Source organism: Carassius gibelio, chromosome A7, assembly GCF_023724105.1.
Source record: "Carassius gibelio isolate Cgi1373 ecotype wild population from Czech Republic chromosome A7, carGib1.2-hapl.c, whole genome shotgun sequence".
Classification (NCBI taxonomy): domain Eukaryota; kingdom Metazoa; phylum Chordata; class Actinopteri; order Cypriniformes; family Cyprinidae; genus Carassius; species Carassius gibelio.
The window spans coordinates 23,712,243-23,729,017 of NC_068377.1; the positions used below are offsets into that span (position 1 = coordinate 23,712,243).

The 16,775-nt window shown below is 37.0% G+C and overlaps 1 protein-coding gene across 2 annotated transcripts in view; it reads left to right on the forward strand.

Annotated features, from left to right (window-relative positions):
* The window catches only part of LOC128016880 (nuclear factor of activated T-cells, cytoplasmic 3), a 67,111-nt gene that overhangs the window by 24,051 nt on the left and 26,285 nt on the right, over positions 1-16,775 (forward strand). For both annotated transcript variants that reach the window (XM_052601739.1, XM_052601740.1), the window contains one exon: positions 2,725-2,887. In XM_052601739.1, coding sequence (XP_052457699.1) covers positions 2,725-2,887 — 163 coding nt within the window. The remainder of the gene's footprint in view (positions 1-2,724; positions 2,888-16,775) is intronic.

Sequence of the window (16,775 nt, forward strand, 5' to 3'; positions counted from 1 at the left end):
CAAACGTAAAGAGAACGTCGTGGCGTGTTGCAAGATAGAGCTTGCATACCATAACTAGGGCCCTATGATTTCCGCGATGCAGAAAACGTGGAGGGAATCGCGGAATCCAGTCATAAAAATGGAATTTACAGTTTAATGCGGAATGGCAAGGAATTTGCCAAATTTTTAACGAATTAATCAAAAATAGGTCATTGCACTTACATCAAATCACGATATGGTAAATATTAAGCTGGAATAGTCTGTTTAAATATGAATCCTGCATGTTCTGCATGTCTGTGTTAATGAATGGAGCAGAAGCTCGTCTTCATTCATTAAACACACGGAAGCACGCTTGTAGCTCGTGGTGAATTCAGCATCTGATATCCCTCTAAATAAGGACGTGAACACATGAACAACAGCTCCAGAACTGCTCTAACAGTCACTTCATGGGCATTTGACCGTTTTATTTGAGTAAAACTAGCGTCACATCACATACACAGAACTGTAAAGGTACGTCAACTCGTCAAAATAAAAGTATGGTTAAAGACTTGTTCAGCAGAATGTACATAGCCTACCACAAAAAAAAAAAATCAAAAAGTTTTAATCACACAACATTTCTTCCATGTCTTATTTTTTTTTATAGTAAATCCCCTTTGTTTACCAAAAAGTTAAGTTAATTTTCAATAATTAAAAGATAAATTAAATGAATGTTTTATGTGTTTAAAATGCTTTATTTAAAACCCCAAATGAATGGCACTTAAATGCACTTAATTCATCTGTCAACTTATTGTCATTGTTCACAGTACAAGCACAGACAAAGAAACAATGGGTAATAATTAAATGTTTATTTTTGATGTATGCATTGCATTCTATGCATTTAAAAAATTAAAAAAAAATCTAAAAAAGGAAACTTAGTTCATTTTAAGAGACCCAGGAGTCTTATTTTCTCTTGCATAATTAATATTGCACTTTAATTAAGCAAAAACACATTTTATCCGATTAATCGATGGAATTTTTGGTAGAATACTTGATTACTAAAAAATTCGATAGCTACAGCCCTACATTATATACATTTTGCAAATTTTGAACACAGAAAAAGTTACAGTTGAGTGAGCTGAAGAACTGAAAGAGTTAAATGTGTGTCTGCTATCCATATCAGAGTGTGTGTGTGTGTGTGTGTGTGTGCATGTGCGTGCATCCTAGTCATATGAAGACAGCCTATGTGTGTACCCTGGCCTCCGTCACCATAAATCAGTAAAGAGAGCATGCGGCTGTGGGTCGCAAACGTTTTCCTACCCACAATGATTCTGTTATCGACCACACCAACACAACACAGTTTTTAACTCAGTCAGGCCCCTTTATTAATAATCCACAATGTATAGTTAGCATACTTAATTCCAAAGTCGCTTAAGAAATAAGCACATAGTCAAAGAACTTGCTCTCCTCCTCACAAACATGTCCAGAAACTTCCAGCAAAGCAACACGTAGGAGCAGTGTTGACTAAAGCCGGGACACAACAAGCTAGCATCTTTACGGTCATGCCTTCATACAACAGAGACATGATACTTGATCCCTGTTATATGAGCCCAGCTCTGCTGTCTGCCATCGGACCTGTTTATGAGTGTGTGTGTGCGTGTGCGCGTTCGCTGACTGCTCCATCAATCAACAGCAATAGAAAGATCTCGAAGCTTGTCTGGTTTAACAGATGGGTTTGCTATGGCAGGGTGGGTGAATTGGCACAGTAGTCTATAGATGGTCTAGTTTAGGGTAGCCAGCTAAACATAACAAACAAATTTCAGATGAAAACGCACACCTGCTTGCTCTTGGTAAATGCATCAAATGTACATGCTGCTTTTACTTTAGTTAAACATTCATCTGTAAATTGTCTGCCTTTCTTACAAGGGTCAGGCTGCCACTGGACAGCTCATATTGACAGCTGGTTCATCCTGTCAAAGCTGCCAACAATTGTGCTGCTTATTATTTAATGTGGAAACTATATTTTTTTCAGGATTCTTTGAGGAATTGGAAGTTTGAAAGAAGATTATTTGAAATATAAATATTTTTATTTTATCAAATTAATGCAACACTTCTGTATAAAATAATTAATTAAAAAAAAAGTATTCACTCCAAAATTATGAATGGAAGTTTAGATGCAGAGTAGTGTCAAGACATTCTTGGAATCTTGTTGGTTTAAACTTAAAACTGGTGTTCGTTTATGTGTACTAGAGCTGTGTACGTACATTCATACAAGGAAAGTGTACATTGTCACCAAGTAAAGCCGTTAGATGTCCACAGGCCACTAGGCCACTACTGTCACACACATTCAGCATCCTCGCGTTTCCCCTTACGATCCATCTCACGTTATCATGACAGCATGAGGAGTGAGGGGTTTCAGGAGAGAGATGAGATGGAGAGGGTGTAGTAGAGAGCCACACTAAAAAAAAAAAAAACCTGTGATCACTGATGTCGTTCATAAATTGTTTCACTATTCAAAAGTTTTGAACGTCTTTAAATGCATAGTTCACCTAAAAAATTTGAACTGTCATCATTTACTTACAGCACAGAGACTTTTTGAGTATCAATCAACATTTGTTCAGGTTCTGTAGTTTTATTGAGAAAAATCTGTAACCTAACCAAAACTGTTGCATAGCTTGCTCACTGTTTTAATTTCTATAGTCAATCTACTACCTGAACACTATGCATTGTGTAACTGCTCCGTTTGTGTTGCTCTTGATCTGCGTATAGGGCATCATCCCTGCCTCCCCTGGACTGGCCATTACCGAATCAGTATGGGCAGTATGAGCTAAAGATCGAGGTTCACCCCAAAGCTCATCATCGAGCTCATTATGAGACCGAAGGCAGCCGAGGGGCCATCAAAGCCAATTCTGGGGGACACCCTGTTGTCAAGGTGAGTCTCCACAATAGGACCAATACTGATGAAGTCATTTTCACTGACTATCTTTTCTGGACGAATAAATTAATTTTACCACCACCCATTTGGCTGATTGTACGAGAGGTACTTGGTTTTAGGAACGTCGTATGAAGCCTTGTGGCCTTGATTTCTAAGTACTCATTACGCTGGCCACAAAAGTGGGAATAGAGCATGATGCCATCCGTTCCCTCACAGGAAGCAGAACTTGAGAAGAGCGAGACCACACAGAAAGCGTCTGCTGTGTGGCCTAGTAACCTCATTACTGGTCATAAAATTCCTTTTACTGGGTAACAGCTAGCGAGCGAGTGTTTTGGTGTCAGCTAGATCGAAGCAAACTGTGTAGCAGTCTTATTAGGGACTATTTCCTACCGACTGCTCTGTGCTAGTTGTACTAGCGTCTAACCGCAGAGGTGATGGCATCATTTATGTAAAATGAAGCCCAATTAGTATCCTGCTGTATCATGATCGGATAGGTAAACTTACTTGGCACTCTCCTGAGGCTAGCTCTCTTAGAGAGACTAAGAGAGAGAGAGCTTGTTGGTAAATATTTAATGGTCTTGGAGACAGTGACCTCTTTTGTGGCAGCCGTAATGAAGCACACATACAACTCAGGAAGCCAGATCATTGAACGCATGAGGAAGAGAGGAAGGCCTTTCCCCTGAATCACATGTCTGGCTTTGAATGCTCCATTAAACGACCACAATTACAGGCCTGCATTTCTGCCACATCACACCACAGTCTTGTGTTGTCATTCCTTGTTTATGACCTTCTTTAGGTCACCTGCATGATCATCTTTCATTATCAGACATCTCATCTCTTTCTACTGCAGGACTGCCTCTACAGTGACCTTTGTTTCAATTCTTTTTGGTCAGTTGGAGCCATTTTTTTGTTTCTTTGCACTTTTCTGGACTATGCCTTGTTAAATTTATTGACTTCAAAGGCAAAAGTAAATGACAAAATATTTTGGTAGTACAGGATATCTCTCTGGCATAGTTTGTTCTGAGTTTGTGTGCATAGGTGGTTGGTATGGCATAGGTTTATTTGTGACCAAGGTTTTATAATGCAGATAGTTATGAATAATAAATTGCACAATTATAAATCCTTGAAGTACTTTCGAAGTAGTACTTTGTCTTGTTTCATAATGATATTATTGATGCATTAATTGAGTATACTTAAAATTCAATAAGTGCTCAAACATTACATTCAAGGTCTAAACATCTGAAGTCTTATGATGATCATAGATATGTTATTGTTTACAAATGAAGTTTGTATAAATAATTACTCGGACACATCTGTGGCGAAGAAGTCAAAGATGTCAGGAAGGACATCTGATGAAGTTTTGCCACATCACTTTTTCCATAAAATGGTATTATTGTAGTGAAGATCATAATGTGTGATGTATGGTTTTTTTTTTTTTTGACATGAAATAAAATCCTTCCCTATGTGCTGGACGCTTGCTGGTTGCATTATGAACAGAGGTGCACATAAGTGGTCTGTTGCACCGTAAAAATAAGTTTTATGTACCAACATGGTTAACGGCTGTTAATGCACAGTTACCGTTTTTAGATCGACAGACTGGACTATATAAGATTCCTATTCAATCTGAAAGCATAAATCTAGGCTATGCCATGCCGTTTTCAAAATACAATGCAAAACTGTGAATCTCATTCACTTAAGTTCTTTAATCAGCAGCAGCGATAAATCTGGAAGCTCGTATACTTACTTCCGGGCAACCTGCCAAAACAAAAGCCTGATGATTTTAAGTTTTAATAATGAAAATGCTTTTATTTACTTTTTTTTTAATGCTTTTATTCACAGCGACTTACAATTAGGGAATACATAAAGCGATTCTCCTTAAAGAGGCAAACAAAGAAAGTAGTGGTAAATATTAGCATTTTATTTAAGTTATTAAGTTTACTAAATTAATTTTAAATCGTATTATCACACATTATTATTTAGTTTATCATTTTATTTAAAAAACTAAATAAAGTGCAATAATATTATAACTATTATGAATTAATTTTGTATAAATATATTTAATGGGTCACACTATATGCAGTGTGAGGACCAAACCAAATCTCCAGGTTCTCTTATGAGAACCAGGCTGAAAAAAATTGTGCGCCCCTGATTATAAACCATATGAAATAATAATTTATTGATAATTGTTTAGTTTTTTATTAAAATTAATTTGAGGTAGTGAATGTTCAAAATAATCTGGGATAATATGGCAGTTATTTTTGTCTGTAAAAATGTTTAATTATAGTTGGTTTGTCAAAATTATTTGAAAATGTTCAAGAGACAGGTGTTTCAACATATGAACAGCATTTCCTAATTGATCTACTTCATCAGAGGCCCGATTTCACTAGACTAATGACTGGCAATTAGTATGCAGATCTTTTCTTCAGAAAAAGATATGTTCCTTCTGCATTTTTAGAGAAGAAATGTGCTTTTATAATTGGGCATGGAAATATGTAACAAAAGCGAGTTAAAATACAAACAATTAAACTGTCCTCTGCCAAAGTGCTTTCCTATTTTTATGTCAATTTTGCTGAGATTTATCTCCCAGCCTTTCATGCTTAAACATCAACCACCCGTACACATGAGAATCCGTGTTGTGCGAGTGATCGTGCCTTTCTTACTATTTCAGAGTATTAATGACTAACTCTTTAACATCGTAGCCCCGCTTCCCCTCACACTGCGACTGAGGATGCATAATTACCTCACATTAATGAAGTCCACACACCGGTCCACCCACAGGGAATTACTGTGCTAGAAAAACCTGGCGAAACATTTTTTTCCCCCAAGTTTTGGTCATATTTTTACAAGAAGAGAGTTAAATGGATAGGGAAAATTATCTTGTATATACAGATAAAAGTCCTAACATGTTATTATTGATATTATGGTCATTTATGGGTACTTTTACTGTATAAAAAATACTTTACAACAGAAGTTTAACAATAAGCTGCTGGCATCTATACAGATATGTATTTACAAACTCTCTGAGAAAACTATGGATAAAACATGATCTGAGGAGCAGCAGGAAGATCAGCTGACCACTCTGTGCATCTGCTTATGTGTGTGATTATTAAATCGTGTTGTGGCATTGTATGACTTCTTTAACCCATTTATGAATTATGGGTTTAATCCATTTCACTATACCATACCATCAGTGAGAATTAAATTATGTTCTATTCCTGTTATGATTACGCTTATTTTACTTGTATTTTTCAGTATTCTATTGTTTATTGTAGTTTTCAAACCCTCTGGTTCCATTTGGGAAAATCTGCACATTAAAAGTCTCCCATACCTTCAGACCTTTCAGCGAGCAGCTGTTTCTAATAATGTTTCCCGTGATGCTTTCTGGGGCATGCGCTGCTGGAGTCTTAGGCTGCTATGGTGGAGTATCTGTTGTAGTGACGTCAGCAGGTGACACCGCAGACTCCATCTGTCCTGGGACAGACTGGATCTTAGAGACAGTGAAGAGACTCACTGAGCCATATTGCCTTCAGCAGCACTTACAGTGCCAATTAGCCAGGAGGACAGACCCATACACCTGTATGCCAGGTGTAAACTAGCACAGGCGCTGTGTGGGGGGTTTTATGTATACACCGGGGCATTTGGCAGAAAAGGCAAAAGATGGTAATACCAAAAAAAAAAAAAAAAAGTGGATGAGAAAGTAGTGATTTAAATACAAACAAATATTATAAAATAAGAGATGAAATATAGTTTGTGAATCAAATTTAATTGAAATTTACTTAAAATGATTATCTCTGCCTATAAAGGTATACCCCCATTCCTCTGACCTTCAGTACACTTGCTGAGTTTACAATTGTTGACTACTGGACCAAAAAGAAAGTAACTATTAATAGCAGGTGAACAAACAGCCACTAGTGCCTAATAAGATATGCTTGAATATGATAAATATGCTTTTTATTCGGTTACTGTAGTTATCAATGCTATTGCATATGCCTTTAACTCAGAAACCATATAAACATCAAATGTAATCGAAACAACTGGATAAAAAAAATTTAATAAATAGGTTGGCCATGGGGGTGGATGATTTTTTTTTAGCATTTTCAAGTTGACCAGTTAAACATCGGTCATTCTGGAAAAACTGAGATACATATATATTTATATATTAATATTTATATATTTATTTATTGCCCAGCCCTAGTTGGCCAACAGACAGGATGTATGTTATAACCTAAAAGATAATTTGTTTGAGTGAGTGTTGTTATTGTTTACAAAAATTATATATATATATTAGGGCTGTCAAATGATTACATTTTTTTATCAAATTAATCAGAATTTTCAGTGGATTAATCAGGATTAATCACTATTTGCAATTACACCTGAATCCTAACCATTTTTTTTTTAAATGCATACCAAAAGATAAATAACAGGACACAGATACATAATTTTCATGTATTGATTCATCAATATGTGGTTCTTTTTTTCTGAATTTCAAAAGTTTAACATTTACTTAGATCAAATTTAGCTGAGCACTATATCAAACCATGCCATTTAACTACAGATAGTATAAGAGTTTTAGGTGAACCAGTGGTTAAATATAGCCACATGTCTATGAAATTATGCATAGAGAAACTGGAAAGAATGAACTCAGAAACACAAACATGCGCCACCATCACATAAGCAGCACTCTGGGCACTCTTGTTTTTGGGAGGTGTTCATTTGCTCTGCCACAATACTTTAGGATCGATATTTTTACGTTCTGAAGGCTTCAAGTGCCAGTAAAACCAAGTAAATTGCATATGCTTTTCCAAACAGCTGTAATTTTCGCTGCATTGCATGTAGGCGTTCTGCGCATGCGCAGTGTGAAACACAGGACGCTATAACAGGAAGAAGCTCCAGCGTATCAACTACCAAAGTCGTCTCTGTTTATCGAGCTTGCCATGAATGTATTTAAGAGTAACTGGGGTAAAACCCAAGCTATCTTGAGAATTCAGAGATTGACGAGACTTTCCTGACCTGAATAATTTGTCACACTGCGCATGCGTGAAATGCGTTAAAAAATTTGAAATAATTAACAACAAACAACTAAATAACGTCGTTAACGCGCTATTTTTGACTCGATTAAAAAAAATTAATCTAATTAATTAGAGGCTTTGTAATTAATTAATCGAAATTAATCGCATTTTAATCGCATATAAATATTTGACCTGAGAACAGTGAGAAGTAATTTTTTTTCACATGGATTTATAGTATACCATTGAATAATGACTGAATACATAAGCTTAAGCAACAAAATAGTTTATTTTTGTTCAACCAAGTCTAGCAGTGCAATTTTTGCCCTTAAGTGTAGCAATAGCATATTTAGAAACAATTTAGAAATAGTACATTTCAGAAATTCAGGAAGCTTATAGGTGCTGGAACCTTCTGTAAAGTGTTTTTTTAAGTAATACACAATACTGTCAATTACATTCAGAACATTGGAAACCCTTGACTATTAGAAAACATCTCTCTGTTGCTTCAGAGGCCATAACATACTAATTCCAACTCTCAATGACCTTGACCAAAAAAATAAAGAGTTCAACATAAACTGCCAGTTGCACCAACAAAATAATACATAGTTCAACATAAAGTGTAAAGTCCACGCTAGCTGCTATATGTTTTGCGTTGAGGTGATACTTGAGGTTCGATCATGTGCTGCGGTGATATGCAAATGCTAGTTGGTGCTTCAGTCAGCCGAAACTCATCCAGTGAGAAACGTTTCGCGGTGCAAAAATTTATTAAAAATGCAGGAATTTTTTTTCTGTAACCAATTAATCTTAATTAAAGCGTTATTTATTTATTTATTTATTTATTTATTTTTTAAAAAATCATTATGAAATCAAGTGGAAATAAAGTCAAATATCAAATAGTTTGGTGAAAAACTTAAGAGAAAAAAGAAATTTCACCTTATGAACTAACTGAAATAAAATAAGTTTACTTTTAAGTTTTTCTAAAATTACTCAAACTAAAACAGAAATACAAAGCTAAATAGATATTTAAAAAAGAAAAGGACAATCAAAAATACAAAATGACTCTGAAAACTGAAAATATATGAAAATAAATGCTTGATTAGTAAATAAGTAATACTAAAATAACACTGAATGAATGTGAATTTGTGTGAGTTTGTTTGTGGATGATCTGACTGGATACTTCACCTACAGCTCCTCTGTTTTCTGTAGCTGCTTTCAGTATTATGTTTCATCCTGAAGCAGAAGAATCTGTCCTATCACCTGTCCTTTGTGCATTTTTCTGGGAGACGCAATGTGTAATGATTAATGTGTAGAGTAAGGAATGGGCCAGCTATGTGAATGGTTGACCTTACACACAGGTCATGAGGTTACTAGAAGGTTGTGACATTTGTATTACAGGGGCATGGACGGTCTAATGTTAAAACCAGAAGCACACATGCACGTCCTGCAGCACTTTACCACTCCAGTTATTGTGAGAGAAATCAGAGATGCGATTGGTGGTGAAATCAAGAAATGTGTGTAAGTGTATCTATCAGTGGTGTATAAGTCAAGCTGCCATAACAGAAGGCTGCGGATTGCAGCGTACAGCAGCCGGACAAACACCAGCAAAACAAAGTGACAGTGTTTACTGCTAGTGTTTGGGCTGGGCTAATTCACAGTTCAGAGATCAACGAGGAATGCTGTGTAATGCTCTACAAACCGCGGCTCGCTCTCTTTGGGTTCATTCTTAACCAAAATCAGCACACCTGTTGCTAGGAGACATAGACGTTCTGAACCCATCTGGCTTAGACTTTCCTGTGTGTGTGTGTGTGTGTGTGTGTGTGTTAGAAATGGCAATTGAACTGGTTAAACACAAAGACACACACAAAGGGCAGCAGAGTTTACATTTGCCGTAGGATCTGTTCATGTGTTTTATTCTAAGAGAAAGTCACTTGTACCTTTCACCCAGGGCTTTTATCTAGATAAAAAGGCTCAGTGGAATCAACACACAAGGTGGAAACCAGCTTTATAAAAAATAAATTACCCTGTGTTTTTAAAAGAAAAAGTGTTAAAGTGAATTTCTGGGTAAACTCTACTGACAGCATCTATTGTAGGCTGTCAATGATCTCGGAGAAGAAAAGTCTAATGGCAGCTGTCCTGGAGAGGTCAAAAGCAGAAATGCAAAGCCTATATTTTTGTTAAGCACTTTTCTAAATTATGATTTTGACTTGGGACTAGCATTCTGTACATGCCTATTGTAGAAAATGACCCACTGCTTGCCTGATAGGCTGAAGAGGCTCTAACCTTGTTCTTACAAGTCTGTAGGGATGATCAGGGGTTGAAGTTTGAAATTTACATATATATATTTACATATATATATACATATTTACATATACATATATGTGTGTGTGTGTTAAACAAACTTTACATGTATACATTTATGCATTTGTTAGTTTTGCATTTAAGTGAGTAACATTGACTTAAAGATATACATTTGATCCGTTCATGCATTCCATGCTCTACCATTCAAATTACAGGAAATCATTTCATTTAATGAAAAATATAAACATTATTTCTAGCCACCTTCCATTATAAATGTTTTAAGTAATTATTATTTATTTTTTTTGCAAACTGAGAAATGAGTCTAAGTCATTATCTTTGGTAAATCTGTAGATTTGAATCTGGTTTATTCGTTCAGTTAATCCTTTCACAAACATATTAGCTTTATTGTTTTGTGCAACATGGCTTAGGATCAGATAACAATAGCATCCTTGCAAAAAAACAAGATGGCTGACCTTGGTGGCCCTCAGACCTCACAGTGGGCGATTTTCAGTGCTGATTAGAGATTCTTGTGTACTGTGCTAAAGTTTTGCTCTCAGTGTGCTTGTCTGGGGAGCAACCCTGTTGTCTGTATACCCTCATGAGTGTGCGGCTGTGTGTGTACAGCTTTTGTTGTTCTGTAGCCTGAGGCTGTATCTGATGTGGACAGAAGAGTGAAGAGTAGGACACAGCACAGTGAGAACGGAAGGGGTGAGAGAGGTACACATCACGGTAAATGCTATATTCACTGGATATGTTTGTTTATATCTTGATGTATAAGAGTCATAGCAGTCCTTTCACACATGCCGTGTGTGTGTGTGTGTGTGTGTGTGTGTGTGTGTGTGAGAGAGAGAGAGAGAGAGAGATTATGTGTATTGACCTTATTTAAACAACTGGCTGTCCAACCTTCTGGGTCTGAGTGCTCTCTCCGTTTAAACCTCTATTTATGCCCCTTCTCTTTCTCTCTCTCTCACTCACTCTCACTCTCACTCACTCACTCCCTCACACAAACACACACACACACACACACACAGAGGCATATGTTGTGTAAACACTGCATCGGTGAACAGACCTCTCACTGTGTCCAGTAAGCACAGAGAGCATGTCAGCACAAGTCCACGTTTCCGAGGCAGAGGTCACTGTGTGTGTGTGTGTTGTTTTTGTTTGACCTTGAGTCTCCTCCCCACCCCCTCAGGCTTGGGTTTAGACACACACACACACTCGCATGCATGCATGCACACACACGCACCGGCTGGCCCTCACCATAGCAACCACAGGCCAACACAGGGAAACAACTTGTCAGCGGCTAGTTGGAAGGAGAGAGAGATAAAGAGATGGAGAAAGAAGGAGGAGTGGAGAAAGTGACTGAAGAGAGTATAGGGGAAAGGGTGTGAAACTTGATGGGAAATGCAAGGTTTAGAGGGTGTGTAAAAGAAGTTAAAGCATGATGAAACATGCAGCCTCAAGTACAACAACGCAAAACATGCCACTTCACACTAAAACATATGCTACACGTGCTTTTTTTGTACACTAGGCTGTCTTCTTGCTGTTTTTAAACCAACTGATGCTATTTCTTTCAGCTGCACTACATTGAGAAACAGTCAGAATGAAGCATCTTTACTCCTCAAAATGAAAAGTAACCCAGGGAGGCTATTTTTGCCCCTGCTAGCTTTATTCCAGCTCTGGGACATGTGACTGTCCTTAATGTCAGCAGTTTAATATAACCAGTGTCAGGGAAGGGAGGTTAAAGGAGTGCAGGGATAGTCGTCTTGTATAATTTCACACAAATAAACACTGTAGATTTCTTCAGGCCTGCAGATGTGATGAGAGGATGAATGAGAGGTTTCCTGTAGCTGCTTGTGTTTGGAGACATGCCACATCACCACTGCTTCTCATTCAAGAGTCTTGTTTTTTTTAAGCTTGTTTGTTTTCTGTTGTCCCCAGTTTTTTTCCTCGCAGCACGTGAACACCTCGCTTAGCTTTTCTTTGGGATTAAAATAAGAAAATAAGCAGCAAGAGAGCAGGGATGTAGTCACTTCACAAATTGTCATACAAAACACAAATGATGTCCCTTTCTTTGAAGAATGAATCACAGTCACTTGTCACTTTCATGAGTAAATGCCATTTTTTAAAGAGGCATGGGGAAAACCGTTTTAACACATGTAAACTGGCTTTCAAAAGTTTGGTCTCAGTAATTTTGGAAGTTAAATAAATGCTTTTCTTTCTGTTCATTAAAGAGTCGTGAACCATGAAATGGTTTTCAAGAACACATTAAGCAGCACAATTGTTTTTGTTTCTTGAGCAGCAATATGAGAATGATTTCTGAAGGAATATGTGGCACTGATTAAAATGTATATACATTTTTTACTTTTTATATAAATTGAAAACATAAATAAAAATCCACATTCGAGTGCAAAAATGTTGCATTCAAATTTTAGGTGTGCATTAAGGAGGCTGCCTTATAAGTCCCGGGTATACTTCCGTGTTCCGTTCCGTCTTGTCTCGTGCGCAGCCGCATCTTCACAACTTTCAAAGGCGGACGAGCTTGACGCATATATTTCGCACATTTTCTAGAGGGACACAGTTGGACTCATGTCTTGCACAAGAGAGCCGCATGTTTAGAAAGCCATGTAAAATTAATTTAAGTTTAACTTTTTAAAAACATATCTCGAGACTTGGTGGGTTTTTGTTCCCTTCCCACTGCATCTCGTTTTAAAAATTTTTAATGTATTCTGTGTGACTGGCTTTCCACCCTTTGTATTTAACTATGCATGCATACATGACACGGCTTTGTTTATAGTTGTTTAAGCAACTTAATTATAATAGGTTTATCTTTATATTTATATATATATATTATATATAAGGCTCGATGCAGCCTCTTGTGGCCTCAGGAGAGAAGCCAAAAGCTTTTCTTCACCCTGACTGAAAATATGCATTTTAAATTCAAATAGAATTCGAATTTTGATAATATTTAAGTATAAAATTCTAATGTAGTTTTTCAGCTATTTTGACAGCCCTATGTCTTACCATTGTTTTAAAGTATTATTTTAATTATGAACACAAGGGTTTGTAGTGCAAACAGTTTCACTGTTTACTGCACTTTGTTATTCTTCTCGTTATTTCCCTACAGTGGCTAACTTTTTTGAAAAAGTTGGAGGGGGGCAATAAACACAACATTTCTCAAGAGCAATTTTTGAAGGGGACACAAATAATACAGCTAAAATGTGTCTGCCAAATAGACAGTGCTCGTGTCCATGTCACAGTGTTGCAAAGACCACAATTTTCCTCAGCTCATGTGTGTGTGGGTGATGTAAAAGAGGAAAGCAGGCATGTGAGGAAAGGGAGGGGAGACTCAAAATGTTTTTAAACTTAAAATGCATTTTTGCCCCATTTGTGTTGTTTTACTACTTACACAATTCACAATTATTTAAAGTATAAAACAATGTTTTTTTACAATACAGAGCATGTTTTTTTATCATATTTTTAGATGGGGGGGGGTCCTGTCCCCACCGACCTCCCCCCCTCGGGATTTCCATCTATGACTACATGCAAATAGAAAATGAGATCAGCTGTGATTCTTTCCATTGACGGTTGGAATAGCGGTGGTTAGCAAAATCTTCTGAATGGCAGTTACAGAACGAGAGAGAAAGAGTGCTGGGGTAGTGCTGAAGTCAGCAACAGGCTGAGCCACAGGCCTTCAGAAACTCCTTGAGGATGTGGCGCATTGTTGCTGCTCTAAATGTCTTGAAACTGAAGCTGTGGCAGCGCTCTGAAACTTTGCTGAGGCTGCAGCATGTTCATGGAATTTCCAAAAGTCATAAATGTTCATGGCCTGATGTATCATCTTGTAAAGTTATTTTGCACTGTAGTGCATCATACTTTTCGTTAAGGTGATGATGCACAGGCCAACTTTTTTGAGCAATGTTGCTTGGGCAATTTTCCATTGAGTATGGCCATCAAAATTCTATCTGGATACTTCAGATCAGCCTTGGGCCCTGAGTCTCAACTGGTGGCCAGTTGACTGCAACATTGTGCAGAAAGTTGCCTCATGTATCATCACCTTTTGGGGTTTTGGATACTTAGTTTTACAACATTCTAGATTGAATCTGTGTCTGGTGACCTTAAAGGGAACGCTGTGTACTTTAATACATGTTCCTAGTCTTTCATCAGAGTGTAATCAGTAGCTCCATTATACTATGGAATGTCCACTCTTTGACACATGCCTTTGGTGTGAAAGACCCGGGTTCGAATCCACTGTGAGACACCAATGTGTCCCTGAGCAAGACACTTAACCACTAGTTGCTCCAGAGGCATGTGACCTCTGACATACATAGCAAATGTAAGTCGCTTTGGATAAAAGCGTCAGCTAAATGAATAAATGTAAATGTATAAGCAGGTGGCCAACCCTAGCCCCGCCCCTGTGTTAATTGCACATTAATACAGGCGACAGATTTTTTCAGTTTAAAAATGTATTTAGTATTAAACTGAAAAAATGTATCGCCTGCGTTAACATGCTACTCCTTGACACCACTAATATATATATATATATATATATATATATATATATATATATATATATATATATATATATATATATATATATATATATGTCAAAACTGTGCCACTGGCGGTAGTTCGTCCATTACCATCGTGGTGGTAAAAGTCTACCACCATCACAGCCCTATATGTAAACATACACAGTATTGTTTTGATTTTCCTTAAACACACACACACACACACACACACACACACACACACACACACACATAATGATATTTAATTGTCCAGTAGGTTTTGCAACTGTTACCAGGGGTAGTGGACTCTCACCAATGAAATAAATCTTACATGTACATGGTGTTGGCAGGGTCATGGTTCATTTCAGTTGAACTCTGAACCTTTTTCACGTCTTGAAGCATCAACATGACCTCTGCTTCTGAATGCCCCACTGTCTCAATGCCCTGACCCAGAAAAAGCCCTCAAAATGTAGAGTACATTATATTCAGTCCTGACCCTTCTGCCTGAAGATCTCTGTTTGCAGAGGACTGTTCACCTCACAGAGTTCTCAGCATTCACAGAAACAAGCACGCTTGATGGAGAAGCAATAAAGAAAAGTAAGAAGCAAAGCTTTTATGAAGAGTAAACAAAAATGCTCCTTTTAGCTTTTTTTTTTTTTAAATGCCATTTGTTTTCTAAAGCCATATAATTTACTTTAGAAAAACATTAGCCTTGGTAACACATTACCGTAAGGTTCAGTTGATTAATATTGTTAAATGCATCATAAACTAAAAATAAACAAAACATTTTTACAGAATTATAAAACTAAGGCAATTTTTTTAATTATAATAAAGAAATAAACTTCCGTTAATTGTTAATTCATGTTAGTTCATAAAACCTTAGTTAATATTTAATTATACAAATGCAGAAATTCAATCAATAAATGCTAAAAGTTTGATCATACATATATCTTATTGTAAAATAAATATTTTGAAACTAAGCATGCCCTTTTGGTTTAATAATTTTCTCAGTTACGTATCTCTCCAAGTGTATTAAAAGCATGCTGTCCAGAGAACTACTTGAACCAAATCCCACCACCATCCAAGTCTTCCGTTGTTCCCTGATCCTCTTTTCCCCGCCGTCCATTTCTTTTTCTCCTCTTATCTGGCTCTATTCTCAAGACTTGTCAGTTTATATGTGAAACATGTTTTTCTCATTATTGTGTTGCTATGGTTGGCTTGGTCCTTCTGTTACCTGTGATTGGGTCATCTCTCTCTTTGTCTCTCTTTCTCTTTTTCCTCTCATTCCCAGTTTCTCTTTCTTTTGCTCTATTGGGTCAAGTGTTAGCCAAGCATAACATTTCAACAGTAGAGAGATTGTTAGGAGCCTGTGTGCTTGACCTAGGTAACACTCTCCCACACGCATGTCAGCGGAATAGCTCCTCTCTGTTTGTGAACTCCTCACCTATCTGAGAAGCTTACTGGCAGGTCAGACATGTACACACTACTGGATGGGGCATTGCATTGCCACACTGGCCCCCTGTGTCTTACCGAGGTTTGCAACAGACAGCCTGATGTGCAGCACTGGGAAGGAAAACATTTCTCTAAAAGCTTTTCGTTCTGCAAAAGATTTCACAGAATAATTAGGTCTAATTATTCATGATTTAATGGGTCTTTGACTTCCCTATTTCCATTTTCAAAAGATGAAAGTCCTGTTTATACTATTTTAGAAACAGAAGTAGAATGTCTTTCTTGGTTTTGTTTTTCTTTTCTCACATTTCTACCCTATTTTTTCCTTCAATTCAGTGTCAGTTTTTTTTTTCTTTACTCATGGCTCGAAAACATGTCTTTATGTGCCTGTCTGGATTTTAATTACGAGTGCATTTTGAATTCGTCTTGGAAAAAGTGGGCTAACGTCTGATATTGATGTGCATGTATAAGGGCTGAACGATTATGACAAATCATAATTATTGATTATTCCCTTAAAATTGTCATTCCCAATAATAATTACAATTATCACAATTTATATCAAATTATGTTTATACCATTGTTTGATGCAACTGCATGCCCTGTTTTTATTTGAGAATAAAC